At 49.0% G+C, this 25400-nt stretch overlaps 2 protein-coding genes across 6 annotated transcripts in view; one reads left to right on the forward strand and one right to left on the reverse strand.

Annotated features, from left to right (window-relative positions):
* SYT2 (synaptotagmin 2) overlaps nucleotides 1–9064 on the forward strand; it is a 45078-nt gene extending 36014 nt beyond the window's left edge. The window contains exons 3-9 of the mRNA XM_025401968.1: nucleotides 1241–1407; nucleotides 2723–2851; nucleotides 3304–3471; nucleotides 3781–3948; nucleotides 5357–5474; nucleotides 6466–6599; nucleotides 8858–9064. Of these exons, the coding sequence (XP_025257753.1) occupies nucleotides 1241–1407; nucleotides 2723–2851; nucleotides 3304–3471; nucleotides 3781–3948; nucleotides 5357–5474; nucleotides 6466–6599; nucleotides 8858–9064 (1091 nt within the window). The remainder of the gene's footprint in view (nucleotides 1–1240; nucleotides 1408–2722; nucleotides 2852–3303; nucleotides 3472–3780; nucleotides 3949–5356; nucleotides 5475–6465; nucleotides 6600–8857) is intronic.
* An 8084-nt stretch (nucleotides 9065–17148) lies between these two features.
* Nucleotides 17149–25400, reverse strand: part of PPP1R12B (protein phosphatase 1 regulatory subunit 12B) — a 242776-nt gene continuing 234524 nt past the window's right edge. For all 5 annotated transcript variants that reach the window (XM_025384571.1, XM_025384570.1, XM_025384574.1 and 2 more), the window contains one exon: nucleotides 17149–24961. In XM_025384571.1, coding sequence (XP_025240356.1) covers nucleotides 24875–24961 — 87 coding nt within the window. In that variant the 3' untranslated portion in view covers nucleotides 17149–24874. The remainder of the gene's footprint in view (nucleotides 24962–25400) is intronic.

A 25400-nucleotide genomic window follows, 5' to 3' on the forward strand; every position in this document is an offset into this window, starting at 1 on the left:
TGAGATGTGATTGACTGGGCTCTTTCCTAATGCTTAGATTTCAGGCTGGGTTTTTGGAGAGCCCTTGCAGGAATCGGGGAGGGGGAAGTAGGGTCTGCCATTAATGTGGCAAACAAGGGGGTTTATGCACTTCAACTTCTCAGGGGAAGAAAAGTTCTTATAAAACTGTCCAAAGATAGGCCGGGCGCGGTGGCTCAAGCCTGTAATCCCAGCACTTTGGGAGGCCGAGGCGGGTGGATCACGAGGTCAGGAGATCGAGACCATCCTGGCTAACATGGTGAAACCCCGTCTCTACTAAAAATACAAAAAACTAGCCGGGCGTGGTGGCGGGTGCCTGTAGTCCCAGCTACTCGGAGGCTGAGGCAGGAGAATGGCGTGAACCTGGGAGGCGGAGCTTGCAGTGAGCCGAGATCGCGCCACTGCACTCCAGCCTGGGTGACACAGCGCGAGACTCCGTCTCAAAAAAAAAAAAAAAACAAAAAAAACAAAAAACTGTCCAAAGATGAAACCAAAAGGCGATGAAAAATTATGAAACAGAAGTCACTATGCAAGTTTGCCAATAATACTTTGAAATTTATGTTGGAAGATAGAAAATAAAAGCCCTCGCTGCTTTTGAATTTCTGGCAGAGGCTGCACAGGAGACACCAGAGATGCAGATTAAGGGAGAGCAGCCACACTGGTGGGAGATGGTGCTTCAGAACCACGGAGAGCAGCTCAGGACCTATCCCCAAACAGTTGGGTTTTGCAAAGCCCAGCAGTGGTCTAGGTCCAGACTCAATCTTACGGAGCTTGGCCTGCCTATCCGGCTATGCATCAGCCCTCTCAAGACTTGGCACAAGGGGTGGAGGCCAAGGGACTGATAAGCATCATCCCATCCTCTCCAGTGTGAGCCAGTAATCCATAGATCACACTAGTAAAACTCAATAGAGCTAAACTGATATTCTTCCATGCATGCACCTAGTTGCTACCTCTCAGCTAGCAGGCTATGCCAACAAGGGCAGTAGGCAAAATCAACAAATAAATAAAAATAAATAAATAAAAAAGCAAGGCATTAATGAAAAGGCATGCAAAGTATATGCAACTTACATACAAATCACTCATGGGTGTGTGGCTTTTAAAATATGGGGTGTGGGCATTGTGGGAGGGCAGTCATATTCCTCACTCATTTTTGCCAATGCTACGGGGTCAGGGGCTGCAAGACATGGCACTGCTGACCCCGGGATCTTCTCTGTGTGGGCAGTACCACCCTGGGCACTGATCGCCATTGCTGTGGTTGCTGGGCTCCTGCTTCTCACCTGCTGCTTCTGCATCTGCAAGAAGTGCTGCTGCAAGAAGAAGAAGAACAAAAAGGAAAAGGGCAAAGGCATGAAGAATGCCATGAACATGAAGGACATGAAAGGGGGTCAGGTAGGGCACATTGGTTGTGAGGGGGACTGGAAGGGGCTCAGCCCAGGCTTTCCTGATGCTGAAAGGGTAAGCAAAAGCTCCTGGGCTTCCACAACCAAACCTCCTCCCCTCCTTAAAACTTGGCTCTCTCAGTTACATCTCTAGTATAACACCATCTACCTAGAGGTCCCTGGGAGGGGGGGCCTTATTCCTGTGTTAGCACGAACTCATCCCTGGAAAGACAGTGAAGAACAATATATTGACCCCCCAGTGAGGCTACTAGGACAAAATGTTGGAAAGAGACACCCCCCCACCAGCAAGACACCATTGGGTAACCCTGTGTTTTCCTGCCAGAGAGACTGAAGGACAATATCTCATGGGAGGCATCTAACTGGGCATGGGGCAGGAATCAAATGAGGCAGAAGAGTGGCCCTGAGGCACCAAGACAGAGCCAAGTAGAATCCATCATTAATCATATCATAATTTAATTTATTTTCCCCTGTCTTTTGGTGTTGGTCAGCCTAGAAAGCTCCTTTTCTTAAGTTTGCAGAGGCCCCTGCGTGCTTCCCTTTCCCCCATGTTTGTTTGGGGGTGACTAGGAGGAATCTTTTGCTCAAGGAATCCATATGGAGGATGGAGGGAAGGGCTTGATCTCAGAAGCCAGGGATCTAAATGGCCTTTGAGTGCACGTGTGTGTGTATATGTCTGTGCACATGCAGGTATGTGTATGTATGTGGGCCCAAAAGGAACCTGCAGTGTGTGTGAGTGTGTGTTGGGAGGGGTTCCAGGATGACTTGGGTGTAGCCCTTCCTGGTCTTGATGAGTGGCTGTGGTGACTTTAGGGGCTGGTTTGAGCTGCAGGATTTTCTCTTATATCACTTTCTTCTTTCTCTCTCCACGTCTGTGGGCTCACTCTGCTCCTGTCTGCCTGGACCGTACTTCTGGTATGTCTTGCCCAGGATACGTGGGGCCTGAGCTGGGGAAAGTGTTTGGGAGAGGGCTTACAAGGGAAGCAAATCCCACCCCCACCCCAGCCTCCAGAAGCTATGAAGCACTTGGCACGGGGCCTGGTCCCATGGCGCACTGTGCCTCAGAGGCAGGAGAGTGGTGCCCAAACCAGTCATGTCTCAAACACAGGGCTGGGGGTAGAGGAGCTGCCTAGGGGTTCTGATGGGCCATGAAGGAGGGTCCCATGGCAGGGCCACATTCCCTCTTTTACCCCCACCACACACAGCTCTGAGTCAGGGTCTACCACAGAGGGGCTGGTTTCCCATCACCCTGCGCCAAGCCAGGCTCCTCTGTCCTCCCCTTTGAACTTGTTCCCTCTCTCCCCCAGCTCCCACAGGATGACGACGATGCAGAGACAGGCCTGACTGAGGGGGAAGGTGAAGGGGAGGAGGAGAAAGAGCCAGAGAACCTGGGCAAACTGCAGTTTTCCCTGGACTATGATTTTCAGGCTAATCAGGTATGCAGGGCTGTGGGGGCAGAGTGGGGAATGGGGAGAGACCTGGGAGTTGGGTGGAAGGGGGATAGAAACAGCTCCCTCGGAGATGTGTGGGTGCTGCTCTTCCCTTAGAATGAGGCAGGCTGGAAACGGCAGGGCCTATAGCTCTGGACGTTGATGCTGGCTTGGCCACCAGCCTGCTTTGCGGAAGGTTCCAAGTTGATTATGCTATTAACCTGCCCACCAACCTTGGGCAAAGCAATTTCTCTTTCAACTTCAGGTTCCCTAAATGCCATTCCAAATTCCTTGGGGTGGAAATGGAGACCAATTTTCCTCTCTAGCACCAGCCTCCCCTCATTCCCCTGCCCCAACTGCCTCCTCTGGGAAGGAATTGGTGGGAACTGGGTCTGGGGCCAGTTGTGGTATTGGAACTGTCCTGAGACTCAGGCCCCTTCTCCCCTCTCTCTCCACAGCTTACTGTGGGCGTTCTGCAGGCTGCTGAACTGCCTGCCCTGGACATGGGAGGCACCTCAGACCCTTATGTCAAAGTCTTCCTCCTTCCTGACAAGAAGAAGAAATATGAGACCAAAGTCCATCGGAAGACACTGAACCCTGCCTTCAATGAAACCTTCACCTTCAAGGTGCTGAGGGCTGGAAGGGTGACTCCAGCTCCCTCCCTGATCCCAATTCTCCACTGAGTTCTACAGACCTTTCCTTGGTCTTTAGCGATTGCTCAGCCTGGAACAATGGCAGCCTGGACTGCAGGGCCCCCCTGGCCTCTTTGGAGGATGGGGATCCCTCCCACCCCACCCTCACACTCTGCTCCCCAAAAGCCCTGTCTTCACACACTAACTGGGACCCTGTGGGCTGGAATAGAGGCCTCTGCCCATAGCACCCCTGGAGGTGCGTGAATCGCTCCGGCCCCCTCTGATTCTGCTTGTGCCCTGCAGGTGCCATACCAAGAGCTCGGGGGCAAAACTCTGGTGATGGCCATCTATGACTTTGACCGCTTCTCCAAACATGACATCATTGGAGAGGTAAAGGTGCCTATGAACACAGTGGACCTCGGCCAGCCCATTGAGGAGTGGAGAGACCTGCAAGGCGGGGAAAAGGAGGAGGTAAGAGCAGAGATGAGGCCAGGTCAGGCAAAAACACGAATGTACAAGTGGGCTTCCACCTCTTGGCATGATGGAAATAGGATGGGCTTTGGAGGCAGGCGACCTGGGTTAGAATACCAGCTCCACACTGCCTGGCTGTGTGAACCTGGGCAAGTTGCTTACACTGTTTGGACTCGGGTTCCCTCCTTTAGTCTTTTTTTTACAGATGAGGATTCACTACCTGCATAAAGTGCCTAGCGCAGTGACTGGTATTTGGTAGGTACTCAAATAAATACAAACGCCATTATTATTGTTACTCCTAAGCTTCTGCTATTACCTAAGGCCTGTGATTCATGCCTCTGTGCCTCAGTTTACCCATAAGGAAACTCATGTTTGTTCTAAAGGATACTCAGCAGAGGGACTTGTCCTCCCAGAACTGCTACAGCATCCGTTCACTCAGTAAATATTTGCTGAGCAATTGCTATATACCTAAAACTCCATTTTAACTATTACTCCTTCTGGGCATCAATCATTTGTTTTGGCCAGGGCCCTGCTACCCAGCACACTCTAGGCAGTGATGGAGGGCTGAGTAGAGAAGCTTAAGACATCCTTTTGTCCTTTTTGTCCCCTGTGCCTGGGAGGAAGTCCAGCACACCTGAACCAGGACCTGTGTGATGTGGTCAGTCTTGCCCTGGGTGGCTTTGACTTTGAGCAGCTTTGACTCTGCAGTGTGGTGTTGGCCTTAGGAATTAGGAGCCCTGGGTCCTTGGCCTGCCTGCAGTGCTAAATTGTTGTGTGACTTTGAGCAAACCATGGCCTCTGGGAACCTCAGTTTCTCATTGGTTACGAAGAATTCTTGTCTTGTTTACATGAAAGAGTTGCAGTGATAGTAACAAAAGAAGGGATGCAAATTGCTCCGAAAACCACAAATCATACTACAAGTGGAATGGTCCACAAGGAGAGACCTTGGTGGGTGGGAGTGTTCAGGGAAAGAAGGCTTCTGAGACATTCAGTCCCTCAGGGCCCTTGGAGGTGGACATGTGGCTAACCCCTGGGCTTCTCGCACCCCTTTCCACCTTACCAGAGCCTGGGGTAGGAGCCCAAATATACTGCCAACCTCCCAGATCTCAGATCCACCCAGGGATCCACAGCTGTCCTCTACCCGCCTCATCCTCAGCCCATGGCTCCTGAGGTCCCAACCTGTCACTTTCAGGGACTTTGTTGCACTGCATCAGGGGGCCCCAAGATCAGATGCGGGCCCCAAGATCAGATGCTGGAAGACCTTCTCAGCCATCACATATATGGGGACTGGTGATGAGGGAGGCAGGGACACGTCACTGCCTTGCTAATTTTGGCAAGAAAGAGGCCAGCCATGAGAGAGGCACTAGGATGGCTGAGATGACCCAAGTCCTGCTTTTCCCCCGGATAGCCAGAGAAGCTGGGCGACATCTGTACCTCCCTGCGCTATGTGCCCACGGCTGGGAAGCTCACTGTCTGCATCCTGGAGGCCAAGAACCTCAAGAAGATGGACGTGGGCGGCCTTTCAGGTATGTGGAGAGCTTCTGGCTGCCATTGGGTGGCACCAGCGAGCCAGTTAGCAGAGTTTGCACACTCCAGTGAACAGGAACACTTTGCTGCCCTGGGACTGAGATGTCTCCTCGAGGAGTGGTGGAGCCTTGGCTTCCCAGCCCCTCCTTTTCTCCAAGGGCCCCTTGTCCCCGTCAGAACTGCCTTCCCAGTGCTCTCTGGCCTTGCACTGTGGGCTACAGAGAAAAGGATCAGAGAAATTTCATCCCCAGATAAGTTCGTGACTTAGGATTTTACTTCTCCCAGGGAAATGGGCAGGGCTTCGCCTAAAACGTGATACCACAATCGGGACATGTTTCCAGAAGAGGCTGTAGGCTTTGCTGGCTCTGCCCTGGAAAGGGGAGGGTGAGGGAAAGGGGTGGAAGATGCTCTGAATGTCACATTTACCTGGCAGTGAATGGGGCTGGCCATGGCACAGGGCTCTGGAGAATGAAGCCTGCTGCTTCAGCCGCCTTCCCAGAGAATCAGCCCTGGGCATGGGCTCCAACCAGCATGTTTCAATGCCAGCTCTGGCTCTGTCACTGACCTGCTGTGTGACCTAGGACAGGTCATTTCTGTTCTTTGGCCTCAGTTTCTCGTCTGCAAGATTAGGAGGATTGGACTGGGATCATGACCCAGCAGATGTGTGTCCTGACTTTAGCACTCCCCACCCCCTCCCCAGCACAGGATCACAGATGAATCCCCATACCCTTTCTCACAAGGCCTTAGATTCAGAAATGCCCCCCACCCAATGCTTCAGGAAGCCACAACCAACTGGTCAGAGTTGGTCCTTGAGGTGAAGTCTTTTGCCACCTTTGAACTGGATGACGTGACTTGGGGCTTTCTGAGGGCCTGGTCTCAGCAGAATGAAGACCCCATCTTGACCGATGCTCTGGGCAGGCCTTGGTACATTTGGCAGAAGGGCCGGGGGCTAAGGGGAACCTCTCTGGGGTTGGGATTCTCCCTCCGCAGACCCCTATGTGAAGATCCACCTGATGCAGAATGGCAAGCGGCTCAAGAAGAAGAAGACAACCGTGAAGAAGAAGACCCTGAACCCATACTTCAACGAGTCCTTCAGCTTTGAGATCCCCTTCGAGCAGATTCAGGTGCTGGAGCCCTGGGGTCCTAGGCATGGAGCAGGGTTTGGGGAGGCAAATATGTATGGGGAGGTTGAAGAGCGGGAACTCATCCAGAGACCACGGAATAGCCTTTCTTGGTGGGGGAAGGCTCGAGGTCTAATGGTGCCTAGGTGGGATCTCCTTCCCAAGTGCTTCAGGGATCCCCCTTTTCTGATGAAGTAAACATGAACTAATTCAAAAAATTCTGCAAATCATTCCTTTAGGACTTGCAGGACCATGGTCATGTGCACAGGTGTATGGGGGTGTAGCAAAGGTGCCAGAGGTGTTGGGAGCTGGCTGAGAGGGTGGGACTGGCCGCTGCCACCTCCATCCTCTCCAGCCACATCCTGTCTTGGTCATCCCTGCCCCACTTCTACTGCTCTCTAGGTCCTTTCCATCTACTCCTCTGATTTGCTTCCTCTCCTCTTTCCTGCCACCCTTCCAGCCTTCTCCACTCTTCCTTCCTTCTCACCAGCAAGCTCTGTAAATATTGGAGATGAGGTCTGGTTTTTACCATTTCCGGGTATGAGTGGGATCTGGATATGGTAGGACAAGAGGCCGACCCACCCATTTGGGCGGGGAGTCAGGCTCAGCTGGGGGCTTGCAGAGTGGTCGATTATCATGGAGTCTTGGTCTCTCCTTCTTTGTAGTGAACTGATCCCACCCCCTCTCCTCCCCACAGGAGGGCTGGGGGCAAGGGTGCAAGAGAATCTTCAGAGTTGGTACTGTCATCTATGGATGTGTATGATGTTATTGATGGAATACTTCAAGGGAACATTGGGCAGCTCAGTGATAACGTTAATCCAAGAGAAGTCCTCATTGCAGAGAATTTTACATCTAGAGCATCCTGACCCAGGCATCTCAAATTCAACATTTCTAAAACCAATGTAATGTTCTTCTCCCTACCTCTTCCCAGCCAAGCCTGTTTCATCTGAATTCTGTTTTCAATGAATGACCCCACAGTCCATCATCTACCCAGTGGCCCAAGTCAGAAACCTGGACATCACCTTAGACTGACTGTTTCCTTTTTCCTTTCTCATTTATCCAACATACTTTACTGAGCATTTCCTAAGTGCTAGGCACTTGCTAGGGGATGAGGAAATAAGTGTGTAATCGACACGGTCCTTGCTGTCAAGGACCTCACAGCAGGAGGGCACCAGTAAACAGTCTAGTAAAGCACAGTGAGACGACAGCTTCAATGTCCATGAAGTGGAGGACTGTAGTGAGGCTTCCCAGAGAAAGCTTGGTCCTGAAGGATGAATCTGAATTGGCTGGAGTCACAGGAGAAAAAGGTATCAACCATTCAGCAAATCCAGCTGATCATGAAGTCCTCTTGATTGTCTCTCTAAATACCCCTCCAACCTGGTTTTGACTTCCCATCCCCATTGTGCCTGCCTTGGTTCAGGTATTTGGGATCCATCCTCCCAGACCCTCCAGCATCCTCCAACGGGTCTCTTCCCTGCCATCAGGCCCACTCCTCCTTGAGTGAATCTTCCACCTCAATGCTAGGGCTCTCTCTCTCAAATGTCCACAACACTCCTTTACTTAAAGTCGTCAGGAGTCCCCTACTGCTTGCCTGAAAGACAAAATGCAAACTCCTCAGCTGACCCCAACCTACTTTACCAGCCTCATTTCCTGCCTCACTGCTTCTCACCCTGTACCTCAATGACTGATTATCTAACGTTTCTCAGATGCCAAATGTACTCTCAGGTCTCTATGCCTCTACGCAAGATAATCTGTTTTCCTGGAATCCTCTTCCTTCTTTTGTCCTCCTAGAGAAATTCTCAGACTTCATGTCCCAGTCACCTCTTCTGTGAAGCCTTTTCTGATTGGCCCCAGCAGGACTGTCACCTCCTCTGAGTTTCCACAGTACCTTGTGCCTATCTCTCTAGCATAACCTTTATCACTTCATGTTGTAAGTTTTCAGTTACATGTCTGCTGATCTCATTGAGGTGAAATTCATCTTTTCATTTTTCCTTCCCTCTTCTCCCCCTACAAGCGCTTAACAGTGTCTAGAGCACAGTACACCCTCAATAAATGCCCAGTGGTAGAAACAAAGGCTGCCAAAGGCGTGGCCTCTGCTTCCATGTCAATTCAGTCTTCACTGGAGCACAGATGAAACCAAGGAGACTCGGGAGGCCTTTCCTTCCCAATCATTTGGAGTAGAGGTTGATGGAGGATAAATTTGGTCATGGGATCCCACGTCTCTGTCTGCCAACTCCCTCCCTCCTTTGTTTTCCTTGCAGAAAGTCCAGGTAGTGGTCACCGTGCTGGACTACGACAAGCTGGGCAAGAACGAAGCCATAGGCAAGATCTTCGTGGGCAGCAACGCCACAGGCACAGAGCTGCGGCACTGGTCTGACATGTTGGCCAACCCCCGGAGGCCCATCGCCCAGTGGCACTCGCTGAAGCCTGAGGAGGAGGTGGATGCACTCCTGGGCAAGAACAAGTAGACAGCAGCGGCTGGGACCCCACACCTTTCACGGACACTGACAAGATCCAGAACTATCAATACCTCAGTTATGCAACCTTAGAGGTTTTCTTTTTTCTTTCATTTGTTGGTGGTTGTGTCCTTGTTTTTCCTTGTTTTTCTCTTTTTAAAGACCAACTTCCCTTTGATGGCTGTGTGAGGAGAGTCCCCTAAGAGGTGAAAGAGAAGCCTGGCTCTGTTCATGGTCCCAGGAGCTGCCCTTGCTGCATGCCGTCACAGTTCCCCCGACTCTTTCAAAGCTTCACATCTGCCTCACCCCAAGCGAGGTCCTCTACTGGCGCAAGCTTGCAGCACTTCCTGTTTTTTGAGCCTTTTGGACCAACAAAATGGCAGCACATCCTGCTTCCTGACAGGGAAGGCATCACGGTGGCTAATGATCCGTGTGTATGTGTGTGTGTTGTGTGTGGTGTGTGGTGTGTGTGTGTCTTTGAGCATCTCTCTTCATTCCTGGAATGAGCCATGGACAGTAAAGTTGTGTGGGAAAAGAAGGCTCTTTGGGGACCCTGACATGAAGAAGTCCACTAAGTGGGAGATCTTCTCTCATCTATGGCAAAGTCTCAGGATCCTGTTCAGATGCCGGGGCTTTCATACTCTTCTTGGTGGCTATTTGGGAGGCAGCAAGATGTGAAGACTGGATGTGTTCAGAACTAGGACCAAACGATGCCATCAAAGACTTCCTCCTGCCAGTCATGGTTTCCCCAGAAGTGTGGTTCCGGGGACATTCATGGATATGAGCTATTCACTAGTTGGGTCAGACTCTAACAGGGACTCTCAGTCCCAAAATCTCACTCTTATTGACAATAAATATCAAACTATGAAGAAACAGAAGTCCTATTACCAGAAAGACCAAAATTAAACTCCTGGATCGTCACCCCATCCAGTGGGAAACACAGATGCTTTCTCCCTTTCCAGAATATAAGCAGCCCAGTTCATTTGCATTTATTCCCCACTGTGCTTTTGCTTCTGTTTCTCTTTTAAGTGGAGCAACACTGTCTGAAGACACGTTATCTGTGCAGAGCCAGAGAACTTTAAAAGGAAAGTTTAAATGTTCTTAGTTCCCCTGAGGTCCAGGTAAGAAGGGGGTGGTAAGAAGAGGATGGGGGACAGACGGCTGAGATTTCCTGGGTGGAGATATAGGGGAGCACTGGAATTCCCCCCAGACTCCCACTCCTTGCTCCCTTGGCCTTCTGCCCTCCATGCTGGAGAGCTGATAGGTAGCTGGAGTGGCCCAGGGAGACCTATAGGGAGGACTCGTCCTACCATTAGGGAGCTTCTCTTTATGAATACTAAGAAACAAAGGGCATCCATTCCAAATAAGTAGCAGAGGAGACCTTCTGGGGTTTCTACCCATGCTCAGTTGTGTCCCATTCCCTGTTCACCTTCTGTCCCCAGCACTGATATAAAAGCCATATATATGTTAGTCAGGTTTGCACTGAGTCTTCTTCCAAACCTTCAGCCTGGACAACAGAGTGAGGTCCCCTTGTGGCCAGAGGCCATCCTTCCTTGCCTCCCTTCCTTTGGCCTCTCTCTTCCATCCATGAAGCCCTCAGGCCCTTGCCATTTTTTCACCACAGAAAACTCATGGCTTCTCCAGAAGCCTGAGTATCTCTCTTTCCCAGTACAAATGGCAGCATTTCTATCCTGCCCCATCTGGGCCACTTCAGCTTCCTGTAGACACCCGAGACAGATGGACAGTGTTGGAGGGAATCAGGCTTTGGGGATCCAGCGTGAAGAAGTTGCAGAGTGTCTTTTTATTTTATTTTAAAAAGGGGGAAGGGGCTTTTGGTTTTGCTTTGTTTTTTGGATGAAGGAGTGGGGGAAATGAGGGAATACCCCCACCAGAAACAGACTGGGAAGCCTCCCTGTCTCTCGGAGATCCTTCTTTGTCTTGTTAGTGGTACATGGGAAGTTATATTTTTACTGGGGGGAGTGTGTGTATGTGTGTGTGTGTGTGTGTGTGTGTATACTGAACGATGGGAAGGTAAGACTCTGATCAGGATTATGAACTGTGGTCCTTGGGACCAAAGGTGTGGTCATGGTAGAGAGTTGTAGGACAATAGGGTGCTTTCAGAATCTGGGGTGGCCACAGAGTGGGATTTCCTGGTATGGACATCAGAAGTCACTGGACTCTTCTCCCATCCCCAGAGTTGTGGGATTTTGGTGCTTTCTCAGGGTCTCTCCCCAGACTCATTCTCCTCACCCATATCCCACAGACTCATTCATGGAGACCCCCTTGTCAATATCCCCTCTACCTTTACTCCTTTGCCCTTTCCCAATTCACCTTCTACCACCTGGGATTCTTTTCCATTCATGAACTTCATTCAGCCCTTCCAAAGCCCAAGATTTGCACTCCCTTGACAGGGAGGAAAGGCAATGGTAGGAACCTCTGGTGGTCTGGGTGTCCATGTGCCTGGTGACCAGGGCTGGATTTTATTACTCTGAGCCTACTGCTAGTGAGCAGCCTTGAGGGCTGGGGACAGGTTGCTGACTGACTTTGAATCTTGGCACCAGTGTGGAGCCAGTGTGGGTGTGGGGAGCAGTGCCTTCCCCAGGTCCCAGCTGGTCCTGATGTGCCATCTAGCGGATGGCATCTGTCTTGGTCCATAGGCTTGGTAGGAACATGCTTCTGCTTGTGTGTTTTCCATACCTAAGGGCTGACATAGCTGAAACCACAGGGCATCATGCCAAACACTCACTACTGGGCAGGTTTATTTCTGGGGATGTCAGGGTACTGGGGTGTAGGCACTAAGCAGGATAGAGTTAGGGTGTTTGGCTAGTAAGGCGTTCTGGACGCCTCTGGGGCTATAAGTTTTCATCTCAAAGTCTGTTCCAGAGAAAGGAAAGTAGTATAGAGGTGATTTTTAGAGAAGCTGAGACCATGAAAATCCAAGCCTAATCCCACCCAGAAACTAGGATAAGGTCTGAAAGCTTGTTTTCTTCTTCCTCCCTGAATAATTGTTCCAGAAGGGATGCTAATTCTGTCAGAGCTACAGACAGGTTTTTGGACTTTGGAAGTGGAAGCTGAGGCCTGGGGAAGGCTGGGTAAGGGATGCTGGGGCAATCCCAGACAGTAGGCAGGTGCTCGGCATGAATGAGAAGTGACTTTCCTGGAGTACCTCAGCTGGAGGATGAGACAGCAGGGATTAGGCCACAGTCTCAGATCCTGATCTTTCTTCCTAGGAAAGCATACATAACTTGTGTCTCTGCGGAATCAGTATGGGATGATTTTGCTGGCCCAAGGCTTCAGCGAGAGGGAGAAGAGGGGTCGCTACAGCCCTCCTGCGGGTAAAAGCAGCTCTCTTATAAACCTGCCTCCATGCAGTGGGGTAGGGGGGTAAGGGCGGGTGATAGCAGAGAGGTTGATGAACCTCCCTGGGTTTGGGGAGTGACAGTTTCCATGTTCCCTTACTGTCCTAGGTTAATTCATAAGGCATCTGAGTCCTGGGTCTCACCCAACCTCATAGAGAAAATGCCTGTTCCTGAGGGCATCCCCTCCCACTCAAAGGTACAAAGAGATTGAGCCAGGAACCGCCCTCATATCCTCTGCTCTGCCTCTTCCCTTCCCTTTCCTCTGCCCCTCCCACTTAAAGCTGTTTGGGGCCCTTTCTCAGAGCCCTGGGTGGTGGCAGGCAGGGAGGAGGAGTCCCAAGATCCTGGTGGCCCAGAGCCCCATTCTGTGGTTGCCAAATAAAAATATGGATGCCCAGTTACATTTGAATTTCAGTTCAACAACAAACAATTTTTAAGTGTAAGTATGTCCTAGGCAATAGTTGGGACATATTATACTAAAAAATAATTCGTTGTTTATCTGAAATTCAAATGTAACTGGCCATCCTGCATTGTGTCTGGGAACCCTGCCCTATGACTTTTCCCCTCTCCCTTTGGTCCCAGGGGGCCAGGAACCCCAAGGATTTGACTTAACCAGTTTTTTGAACTGCAATTTTGAGAAGGGGACACTGTGACTTGAAGACACATGAATTACTTTATTTTTTAAGCAACAACAAAATAAGAACCTTCTGAAGCCATTTGAGCCTCATCTTCCCCCATCCATGTATATTTAATTATATATAAAAGAAGATAATTACCTAGAAACATATGAACAGAATCTTGTTTAATCAAGATGCATGTCTATAACTTTCTGTAAATAGCCGCATGGCAATGCTGAGAGTCCCCTTGATCCCCAACCTCAGACCCATTTTACAGAACTGGTTGAGGCTGCTCCTTTGATTTTATGTTGTGTAAAGTCTTTGTCCCCCAGCCCCACCCCTGCCTCCTCCCATCGGGAAACCTCCCCATGGGAGTCATCAGTGGGCGGGAGTCGGTGCCTGCCCCAGTCCAGCCCTGCCTCGGGAGATGCTGGAGGTCGCCCTGAAGGCCTGTTTGCTGCATATCTGTCTGCAGAGCCAACCCTTGGGGCCCGGTGCAGTGTCCAGCCTGGTATCTGGCATCCCAGTAGCTTCCATGTTCTGTGTATGTGTGTGGTGTGCCCCTTCCTCCCACTGTCTGAATTCACTGAAAAGCCATAAAGGGGGCCTCCTGCTGGAGACTTGGCCTCCCTTGGCTCCTCCCAGGAGCCCCCGTGTCCCTCCAACTGGCTCCCCACAGAACACTTGTGAAGGGCTCACCTGTTGTCACCCCCTCCTGCTCCCTCAGTCCTGTGTCATGAGAATGGATGGTGTCCAGGGCTTCCGGTGGGGCCTTAGGCGATGCCCATGATGGTCCTGCCTGAGCTGGCTTCCTCGGCCTGGGTTCACAGTTCAGCTCCATCTCTATGCTGGGCGAGGAGCAAGCAGCAGTGGGACTCCATGGTTCTGGATACCTTTCCTGGGGTCCCTGTGGAGGCAACCAGGATTTTCAGGAGCAGCCAGTCAGTGGCTCAGCCAGGGGCTCAGTCAGGGATGACGGAACCATCCCTGCTTACTCACCTCTGTGGTGTGAGGGTCGTGGGTGGTGATGGAGGAGGGACTCAGGGAGAGGCCGGTGAATACAGGGGCTGATGCTCTTTTCTCGTGTGTCCTCCTGCAGTCTGACAGAAAGCAGCCCAATAGCAGGGTGACCTCAGGGCTACCAGGGCTCCCCTGAGAGTGGGGTGGGCAGGTCCAGCTGTGAGGGAGGCTCAGAGGCTCAGGCAGAGCAGGTGTGGACTAAGCCCGCTGACCTTCACACCTGCTCCCCAGTGAAGCCCCAGTCAATTGCACCAAGTAGCAGAGAGGCGAGGGGCCTGGGGGCTTCCAAGGCCTCAGGTCATCCTGTTGAACTGAGATGGACAGGTAGCCCCCCTGCCTGCCGCCCCTGGCCCCATGGGCACCTGAGGGCAGTACTGCATGGGAAGGGTCCAGGATGCCTCAGGCCTGACAACTCTGACGAGTATGAGGAAGGATGGAGAGAATGGGAGGGTAATCAGGCAGGGCACATTCGATGAGGCCAGAGGTGGCGAGGCAGGCTTGCCCTGCACAAACCATAACACATGAGCACACAGAAGTCCCAGGGACTTTTGTGCTGGGACATGAAAGAGTGAGGAAGGTGGAGGGGACCATTTCAGAGCAGGCTGGAATCAGGTGTTTGGATGAGTGAAGACATGTCTTGCTTCCTCCAGCTCTCTCTAGGGCCCTCCCACTCTCCACACCCATAGCAGAGACAGAAATTGAGGCAGGAGTTGAGAGTGTCTGTCTGGTGAGGTGATGGGAGCAGTGTGCGTGGGGCACCAGGAGTTCCTCCATCCTGCCTGCCTTAGCGATCAGGACTGTAGTGGGGCCTCTTCAAAGATGCTGACCTTTCTGCCCTGACTCCTGCCCATCTAAGGACTTGATTTATTGCTTTCTGAAAACCCTGGGGCTGAAAACTTCAAAATCAGGGCCTGGCAGAGCCTAGCTTCCCCCAGGTCAGCCCACCAGGAGCCCTGCCTTTGTCTCCATAGGAAGGACACATGTACAGCCCTGCCCCCGGCCCATTCCCCACCTCTGCTTGGCAATGCTCTCCATCTCCCTTATGTGGACTCTTGTTCTTGTCTGATCTCTTGTCAAATTGTTATTTTGTAATGAGCTGCGTCTCCTTATTAAAGAAATGAGCTGAAAGAAACCTGGGGGTGGGGGGTGTCTCTGGTTGTTTTTGCTGCGCTGAGGTGGGGGTGAGGGTGTGGGAGCTGCCTGTGAGGGTCAGTATGGTGGGTGAGGGTGGTGAGATGGTCCTGAGGCTCTGGCCTCTAACCCAGAATCTCCCTTCAGGGAAGCACCAAAAGGGGCTGAGGTCCCCTCTCTCCTGGGGTTGGGGGAAGACCAGATTGGCACTCTCGTGGGTGCTGGGGCCCACACATCTCCCGAGGACACATGCCAGGCCTGTGGAATTGTGGGGAGCATGGTGGTGCCGGGGAACATTGTCTGGGAAGCTGGGCGGGGTGGTGGTGGGGACTATATTCTTGAATTCCCTTCCAGTAGAGCTGGGCTTAGGGAATAGCCACAGTCTGACCCCAATGACAAGAGGGAGGCTGGCCCTGGGAAATGGGAATTTGAAAAGTAAGAATTTCTACAAAGTCCTCAGTTGTCTCTTTGCAAAGAACTTGAAATGTCTTTAACTTCTAAAGCAAAGGTGTTAGGGACCAGGGATAGGGTTTCAGAATTTTTAGGGAAAGGGAGAGTAGGGCAGCATTGCTCCCAAAGACCAGGGAAGAGGAAAACTCCTTCTTCAGTTCCCACTTCCACCTGTCTCATCTCCTTCAGGATAGACCAGCGGCTACTGTTTTCAGTTTACACCAGCACCTGTCCTCCAGGAACACCATTGGCTAGATGTGTGTTTGTCCATCAGGTCCAACAGCATGGGGGCAGTGAAGGCAAGCCAGGGATGGGAGCTGCCCACCTGAGGGAGCATGAGCCCAGATCCTTTAACATCTATCCTGTCTTGCTGCTTCAGTCCCTGAGGCTGGGTAGGGTGAGGGGCATGAGCCTTTCAGCAGGACTGGGATTGACCACCTGAGGGTCTCCTGGCTGAGAATGTGAGCTTTTTACTCTGCTAATAGGCTGTGGCCTTCTTTCCCTTGAAGAGGGCTGGACCATGTGACAGCTAGGTGATACTGTCTCTGCAGACCTTACTACAACCAGTGGGGGTCAGAAAGAGAAACATTTGCAGTCTAGGAACCCTTTGCATTGGTCATGCTTCTTTGCCTCTGTTTTGCGCCCCAGGACAGGACTGAATTCTTCAACCATGACATCAAGTGTGTTTGTTCTGCTGCTGCTTGGGTTGCAAACAGCTGGGTGACAGCAGGGGAAAAGAATCTTCCCTCCCTGACCTCTCCCCAAGTCAGTGACCAGGGATTTCTGCTTGGCAGGAAACACAAGGCTGAGCAAAGCCAGAGGCAGGGCTTGCTGGATGCAGAAACCAGACCCAGATCCTGGCTGCCTGGGGTCAGACCTGGCCACCTACGTACAAACCCTGCCAGCGGGCCTGAACAGCTCCTTTCTGGGCATGGCGCCTTCATTTTGAGTCTAGATTTAACCTTCAATAACCCCCAAGTTAACTACATTTGTAGTTTGGAACTACAGAATAGTTCTGGATCTCCCGACTTAAACAATGACCTCATGAAGACTGTTATGTATACAGCAGATGACTAAGGGTGGTGGCAGGAGACGTCCATGAGCCCGAGGAAATCACCACCTAGACCTCAGCTTTCCCAGGTACCACAGTGTGCTAGTAGTCACCTGGATGGCCTCAACACCCTTGTCACTTAAACCTGGTGTCTTCCAAGAACTAACCACTCTCTTAGTTACTTGAAGCTTGGAACCTTGATATCTTCTTATGGTTCTTTTGAACTCCAATCTAGGCTTCTCCTTGGCCTGACTCCATTCAGGAAATTCCTTGATCCTACCAGAGACCCTTATCAGTGGCCATGACTCACTGTGGCTGTCCCTGGGGAAGGGGCCTCTATGTGGACAGGAGTTGTAGCAGGCTGGTGGGCAAGGCCCCCACCAATGGTAAAGAGGATGTAAAATCACAAGAGGCTGCCCCAGATGTGAGATTCTATAAATCCCATGCTCTGAACTGTGGAGACAGTCACAAAGTTAAAACACAGTTTTATTTACTCATTTATAAATACTGTTGTGTTTACAGGCATCATATAGATGTGAATATTATTATTCCCAAACTTTGAAACACAGAATACTCAATACTATATAATAACAACCAGTAAAACAAAACCATTCATCTTAGGGTTGAAAGGCCACTCAAAATTGCATAAAAATACATTCAGTTCACAAAGCAAGTCTGGCTTCTTCTCCCTAAACACCCCCCAACCCCACCCCATCCCAGGTGTATTTACAGTGGACTGAAGTTAATCCATACAACTCAGCTGAAAAAGTTATATCTGGTGCGTTAACCTTGGTGGAAATAGGGTGAAGGGTGGAGTAAAGACACAAAATGCTACCACTAAAATGGGAGAGGCATGAAGACACCAGGGTGATTCTTTTCACCCCTGTTGATCAAAGTCAGGGCAAAGACAAGAAGGAAGGAAAACCATGAAGCCAAAGTCTTGAGTGTGAACTACTCAACTGAGCATAGGCTGTATCTTCACCAAGAAGGATGCAAAGGTGAAACATTCTTTCCTTCCTTCTGCAGAGAAATCATTGCCTGGTGTGCCAGCCAGTGGTAGGCACAACCTTTCAAAAGTTCAAGGGATGCTGGCTAGAAAAGGAGGTATTCTGGATTGCTGCATCCTCTCAGAACCTTCTCCTACTCCGCAGCCTGCCTCCTGGTGTCTTTTTTCCTCCAAACTCTTTTTATGTGGCCTCTCTTCATCAGAAGGCAAGCAGGACTCGGTTCCGGGTTTCAGTAGAATGGGAGAAAGGACAGGCAAAGGCACAGATATTAGGCGAGAGTCAAGCTACTTCTGGCCCTAGCATGTCCCTTGTTCAGGAACAGTGGGCCCAGGGGACCGGCACTCTGACTCTCAACTCTGATTTTGGGAGAACATTAGCGGCTCTTAAGAGGCTCCCCACCATCAGTGTGCCTTTCCTGAATCCTTGCTCTTTGAATGGGCTGAGCTGTTGCCACCAGATGCACTGATACACTGATTAGGTTTGTGCTGGGAAGACACACTTCTGTTTTAAGCTATAAACAGTCTCAGGACAAAGAGTAAACCAGATATGGCTACTCATGGTCTCCTTGGCCAGGCTATGGAGGAGTCATACGGGCCTAGAAGTCAAACCTCATCTCTGAGGGGACATTAGCATAGCCAGGGAGCTTTGAAACTGGGAAGAGGGGACAGTGGTGGTGGTGGTGGTAGTTGGTATATCCAACTTCTCCGGGAATCTTGGCTGATTCATGGAAAACCACCTCTCTAAAGCACCCTCGGCTCCAAGTGAGAAAAGCAAGGAATTAAGAATGTGGAGGGAGGTGAGAGGGAGAGGAGTGAAGTGTATGTTTATCCTGGAAGGACATAAGAGCATCCTGATGTCACCTTAAGGGGCCACCCAAGCAAATCTTTATTGGAAACATCAGGGAAAAATTTGGAGGAGAAATAACAGAAAATATCACTCTGGCAGATTCACAGTCCAAAATGATAAGCAGATGAATTGGGGAACGGCTCAAATAGGTCCTTTGGGGGATTAGAAGGGAGGGGGAAAAAAACAAAAGATAGGATTTAGTAATATACTTGGATAAAATTGGTTTCTGAGTTCTCATTTGTAATCAAGTATATGCCAGACCTCATTTTAAAAGCTCCGGGCTAGCAAATGTGCCTGTGAACACACATAAGCTAGATGCAAGAGTTATCCCCAAATTGCTAAACCTTTTTAGGTAAGGCCAAAACATTCATTAATGGTATTGTCTTTAGACACACCCACCTCTTACTTACAGTTCTCCCGAAGGAGGGCTTCCGGGACACTGGGTTGTAAGCCAAACCTGGGTTCTATGTTTGCCCTCAACCCCAACTCTCCAAGGAGAAGTGAATGCATCTTCTTTTACCATGCAGCTGCTGGCTGATGGTCAAGATTCTGTGTTTTTTCTTAGGCCTCAGAAATCACCTCATTTCTAATAGCTGTGACCAACAGTTCCTGGACTACAATGAAGTTGAAGTTGATCTATTTTCCAATCTAATCAGAACACAAGAGATCAATAGCTGTCCCTGATAGGGTCTACTCCTTCCTGAGCAGTGTCAATACCCATTAAGGAAGCTGATTAAAATCTCTGCTGAGCTGGAGCCTGAGGGATGAAGTCACCAGTGAGACAGAACTCATTTCTGTGTGCCAAAGCTTTGGTTCTGTGAAACTCTCTTCCTTCCCAGTACTTGCAGCTTCCACCCCGCTCTATGTCCAAAGCCCCTGGGCCTTCTTCCTTCTTCCCATCACAGCACACAGCCACCTCCACTTCCAGGGTCTCTGCCCTTTCACTCCAATTACACCAGGTCCTGTAGGAGGCTTGCAAAAGCCAAGTGCCGTTCCATGCAATGTGGTTGTGTGGACTCTGGGTTTGTAAACACTTACTGCTTTGGTAGTCTCCTCTTCAGACCTGCTTTGAAGGAAAGATCATCTTGAATGGTATCAGAACCTCCTACTTCTGATAGTCCAAAATCCAGAGGGGGAGCTCAATGGAACTAAAGATTGAGGTTCTTATTGAGGAAAATTTTCTTGCTGCTGTAAGGCAGAGTTCAAGACAATGAACCAGATGGTGCTAAGCAGAAAAACTATTAGTCTGCTATTTGGGTGTGAAGAGCCAATGTAGATCACATTTTGAGAAAGCTGAGGAAAGGTGGTTGAGGAAACCTATGAAGCAGCGGGTCTGTTTCCTATTAAAACAACTTGTCCAAAGGCTGCCTGCAACAAATTGCTTTCTATCCATTTCTCCATGAGCTCCAATTTCCACCTCTGCAGGCTTTAATATTCTTACCAAGCCATCAGGAGGGAAAGCCATTGCAACATCATTCAATTACCCTCAATATTAAATTCACTTCCCAACAAGGATGAGAAGTCAACCTTGATGTGCTCATGTTAAACAGTTTAAATCCAGAAGAAAACAAAAAATTTTGGACTTGGATTTTTGAGATTAGAAAGAATTTTTGAAGCAGAAATCCCAATAAATGTTCTGATCTTCCTAAGAATGAATAAATCACAGAATTTTAAGCCAAAAGGGCACATAAAGATTATCCAGTCCAACCTCATTTTACAGACAGGGAGGGTGACCTGCCCAAAGTCACATGACTAAAAGGAGAAGGTGTAGTAGCCTTGGAATACAGATGTTCTGACTTCTAGGGTCTTATCTTTTTCTGTTGCCTTTTTCTGTCCTCAAAGCTGCCTTGCTTATTGGGTTGGAAGAACTCACATCTTATGAGGGGTTAGACCCTGCCTTGAAAATCAGTATGGTGGGCTGGGCATGGTGCCTTACTCCTGTAATCCTATCACTTTGGGAGGCCCAGCTAGGTGGATTGCTTGACCAGCAGTTCAAGACTAGTGTAGGCAACATGGCAAAACCCCATCTCTATAAAAAAAATACAAAAATTAGCTGGGCATGGTGGTGCATACCTGCGGTCCTAGCTGCTCGGGAGGCTGAGGTGAGAGGATCCCTTGAGCCTGGGAGGTGGAGGTTGCAGTGAGCTGAGATCACACCACTGCAATCCAGCCTGGGCAACAGAGTATGGTGACTAAGATCTGCAATAATAACTGGGCCTAGATTTAGGCCAATTGCACCACCTCTGATTGGTAAGTGTGTGCTTAAAGTGCGGTCAGTGCTGGCATAAACAATGGGGTTTGAGGGCCCCTGATGATATCTCTGAGGGAAGGATATCAGGGCTCCTGCAGTGTTACTTCACTGAAAAGCTCCAGTGGAACCAGTGGCTCATCCGGTAGAGTAGAATTTCCCTTTCCTTTTTGCTTAAAGGCTGAATCCTTTCTGCTTTCTTTTTCCTTTTTGCACCTTTGGAGGTGCAAAGCCACCTGGAAGCTGAATAACTGGCAACACTTTAAATAGTTCTCTCTTCTTCAGGTTTCTTCTGCTCATTCCATGCCCACCTCAAGGGTGCCGACACTCACCAGTGGCCTGGACTGAAACACTGGCCTTTCTCTGAGAGGAGACAGTGTCTGTCTGTCGCTAGGAGAGGCTGCAAAGGGGCCAAAAATCCAGACACCTAACAAAGTACATGCCTTTGAGAGTTTCTTCTTCCATCATCTTTGGCTCAATTAAATGCCTCTAATGGAGAAATGGTCAGTAGTTCACACACACTTTCATGGGATCCACAGACTATTAAGTTGAGTTTTAGCTTCCTTGCTTCCTGAGTGGAACCATCTAATAAGCACATGGTTTGAGGAAGGGAAATGGGTAAAATGTTGCAAAACAGTGATCTTGAAATCTCACTAGTGGCCTCAGATAGCAATATATGAATCTAAGTCTTCTTAAACTTGGGGTGGGAACTAGCACAGAAACCACAGAAAACCCAGAAGAGAAGCAAACACATCCTGCAGTTGGAAGACAAGGAGGTTCTAGTGAACATCAAATGAGAATGGCCCACTAGAGAATCTAGTGCACTAAGTAAGCCCAAAGCAAGTCTATTCTTTAGATTCTTTAGTGGCAACACCCTGAGATTTGCGTAACCCTTTCGCTAGAGACTGGGATGGGGCTAGGGGTCATCACACTCTGGAGCTATCTGGAAAGGGATCAGCAGCCCTGGAAAAACAAACTTTAGCCACAGAATCTCTGGAATGGCCAAATCATTACTTTCAAAGGTGTGGCTCGGTTTTTGAAAAATAACAAATTAATGAAAACAGAGTTGTGCCAAGAACATTCTCTTTCCCATTCTGATATTTCATGTAAAGACTCTAAGTTAAGTGATAAACCTGTGCCACATGTTGTTGGCCAAGTCTGCAGCTATTTATTCAGCTTGAGCTGCCTGGGGTGCTCATGAGTGTCCAAACCAGCAGGTGAGGACTGAGGATTGTGGCCACTGAAGAGGCCAGTGGTAGGTACCTGTCCAAGCAGCACAAGAAAAGGGAGACCTGCTGATGCCAGTATCCAGAGAGAATTGCTGGCTAGTAGAAGGCCTATAACTACCACCTCATGGGGCTTCCAGACAATACAGTTGTGAAGGAATGGTATTTTATTTCTGGAGATAGACCAGAAATCAGTTCATCTAATAAAATTAAATGCGTAAGAGAAAGTACCTGAAATTACCTAGGACAGTTTACACTTACTTTCATGAGTTCCTGGCCATAGAATCCGGTATTCCTGAGATTGAAAAGCTTGCAAATTTCTTGTCACAAGGAAAACTTTCTGGCAAGAAAAGTCAGCTTTAACATGAAAGGGCCATGTGAAGTGGCAGGGGTGCAACACCAATCTAAGAGTTTTGAGAATCTGCCCCCAGTGCTTTTGAAAGGCACAAACAGATCTGAGGGGACTCTCTGTAACCCCTTTCCCTTGTCTATTGAGTGGAAAAGGGTCAAGATGTATTCCCAATAATCCAATTTTCTTTTCTTGAGAAAGCAGTATCATCTTCCTTCCCCAATATTCAAAATGTTCCAGGATAATCAATAAGTCAACACCTTATGTTGATTTCCTCTCCCAGAATGAAGGAAATGCTTATAGTGAAAGATATAAAACTTATTACTCTAATTTAGCATTCCCTGAGAACTGAACTTACAGTACTCCCATGATAATCCAAAGTCCCAAGATAGTAGCAGCTTCTCTTGAAAAATGGTTGGAAATGGAAGACAGAATTTTATATACTCTAAAAATGGGGTTTTGTCAGAGGAAACATATCTCCTGTTATGGAATTGGGATCTTGAATTACAGCTTCTAGTTTAAAGAGCATGTGATGTTTCAGAGGGAGGGCCATGGACAGCTACACGTCATGTCAGGAAAGGAATCAACAGGCAGAGGTAGTGTATGTTAAGGGAATGAACCACTCTAAACAGTGAATATCATTGGTAACCCTAAAATGATGAGGATTTAATGACTCACACACTCAAGTGAACCAAGGGATAAAGCTCCTACAAAAGGAAAATACTGTAAGTATTAATGCTAGGTTATCATCAAGAACTAATTGTTTAATTTTGCACTGGATGTGTAGAGTATTCTTTCCAGGCCTGGGCATGATATTTTAAAGGCTGGTTTTGTCTAGAGGAGGATGGCCAAGATGTGACAGGTAAGAAAAGCATGCCATATGAGGAATGACTGAAAGGACTAGGGTAACAGCAGCTCAAAGTAAGACTGAGGGGGAGACCACCCACTGCACATATCTGAAGAGCTGTTAAAGAGTTGCAGATAGTAGATCTGGACTACAACGAGAATCCACAGGCAGACTTCAGCTGATATCAGGAAAAACTCTCTCGATTAGAGTTGCCCAACTTTTGAGTAATAAATGTATAGCCACCAGAGGCTACCTGACCATGCCTATGGGTCAAAACTGTGGTAGCAGGGGTCCCTGTGACACAATAATAGAAAGCTGGACCTAATGACCTCTGGGCCTTGCCACTCTAAACTTCCATGACTCTCATCAATGGGTTGAAAGTACTTCATTCCATTAAACCTCTATTAAGTGCCATTTCCCTATTAATTTCCAAGAAAGTAAATCTCTCCGCTAAATCTAACCACTGGAAATAATCAAATTCACCACTATTCTCACAGTCCAGTGGGCTGCTATCTTCCACCTTCTTTGCCACAATGTTGCAAGTGGCCTCAGATACTTGACCTTCACCATATGTGTCTTTCCAGCCTGCTTCCACTTCCTAGTCCATCTCCCAACAATCTCCCCTCCCCACCTCTCACTCCTCCCTGCACTGACTTCATTTCTCATTAGAAGCAGGTGTCAGAGCGAAGAGAGGAAAACAAGGTCAAGGAAGTGAGGCAGAATGGGGTATTCAGAGCCAGATTTTCTTATAAAGAAAATCACTTTGAAGGGGGAAGTGGGAGATGAAAACAATGAGCTGACACTTATGCCACAGTCTAGCTTTCAGGGCAGTGGTGCTGCCACCAAGGCACCAGAGTGATGATTTTCTTGTCTCCAGAATAATGATTCCCCACAATGGCCAAAGACAACTGAGGTCAGGTGCTCTGTCCTAGCTTTTATACCATTGAGTGAGGGGGTAGGGGAGGGAAAAAAATAAAAGGATAGAAAGGAAAGGAATAAATGAAGCCAGGGCCATTTGAGCCTTGAAGAAAGGGCTAGGTATGAGGGAGGAATAAAGGTTAAAACTAGTTAGGGAGATTACTGGGGTTGATAGAAAAAATAAAAGTTCCTGAGAGGTGAAGAAGAATAGAGCACCTCAATGCAGTCACTGTCACCTTGGATGCTAACAGCTCCGGAGGCCATCTGATGATCAATTCAACATCCTGCTGTTTCTCTTGGCACCCCAATCAGGATCCTGGAGTGGCTACCACAAGACTCACCTATATCAGAGGACACTGGGTCAATGTAAAAAGCTGAAGGATACTGATTTGGGTAGAAGCCTTACATGTTTGGACCAAATCCAATGTGGACAAAGTAGCTGAGCAGCAGGAAGTTGAGGGGTCCACAGCTGAGCCTAGTGTACTCCCCAGAGCATTCTCCAGATGGCTCGAATTATCACAATCATGCTTCAATTAAAACTGTCATAAAACTTGGGATAGGGGTTTTGGAAGAACAGGGCATTGAAAGTGCAGAGAAAATGTAAAGTGTATAGAGGTGACTGAAGAGGGTGTTAGAAAGAAGTGTCCTTCCACCAAAACATCCATTTCTTTTGGTTGGAAGGCAAGGACTGGAAAAGAGGGGTGGGGGCAGCAAATACTGTCCCTTTGTTTCCTCATAAATCTGGAGCCTAGCCTATTTGGACAGTTTGCTGATGACTCTGATGAGGGCACCATTTTCATCTTTCAGCCTCTGGTTGTCGGATTTCAGTTCTGTTAACACCTGTAGGGTGACAGAGGGAAAGGTGAGTTAGAGCCTGGCAGGATCCTCCTTTGCCCTCCCTGACCAGGCCAGGCCAACCTGGTGATCAGGGCCTTTTGAGACAATGTGTCTCATGGTCCCTTGTCCCAGGGATAAAATTCCTTTCAATCTTCCTATTTATTGAGTTGGTATTGTTAATCTTCAGGGAGATTATAGCCCCTCCATCTTTTGAGCTGGCATATTTAGCAGTAATATCTTATTTCTTCATAGGCAGACCTCACATTTCACACTGTATATCCTTTCATTCTATTGAATCAGTAACTACTTTCAATTTCTCCTGCCCTTAAACTCATCCCTAGTCTAAAGAAATTGGGGAGAGAGCCAAAATGGGCTAGTGAGGACATAGGGAAAGAATTCAGAAAGGGGGTGGTGGTCAACTAGAAGAGTTAAAGGAGGATAC

Source organism: Theropithecus gelada, chromosome 1 (assembly GCF_003255815.1).
Source record: "Theropithecus gelada isolate Dixy chromosome 1, Tgel_1.0, whole genome shotgun sequence".
In the NCBI taxonomy this organism is placed as follows: domain Eukaryota; kingdom Metazoa; phylum Chordata; class Mammalia; order Primates; family Cercopithecidae; genus Theropithecus; species Theropithecus gelada.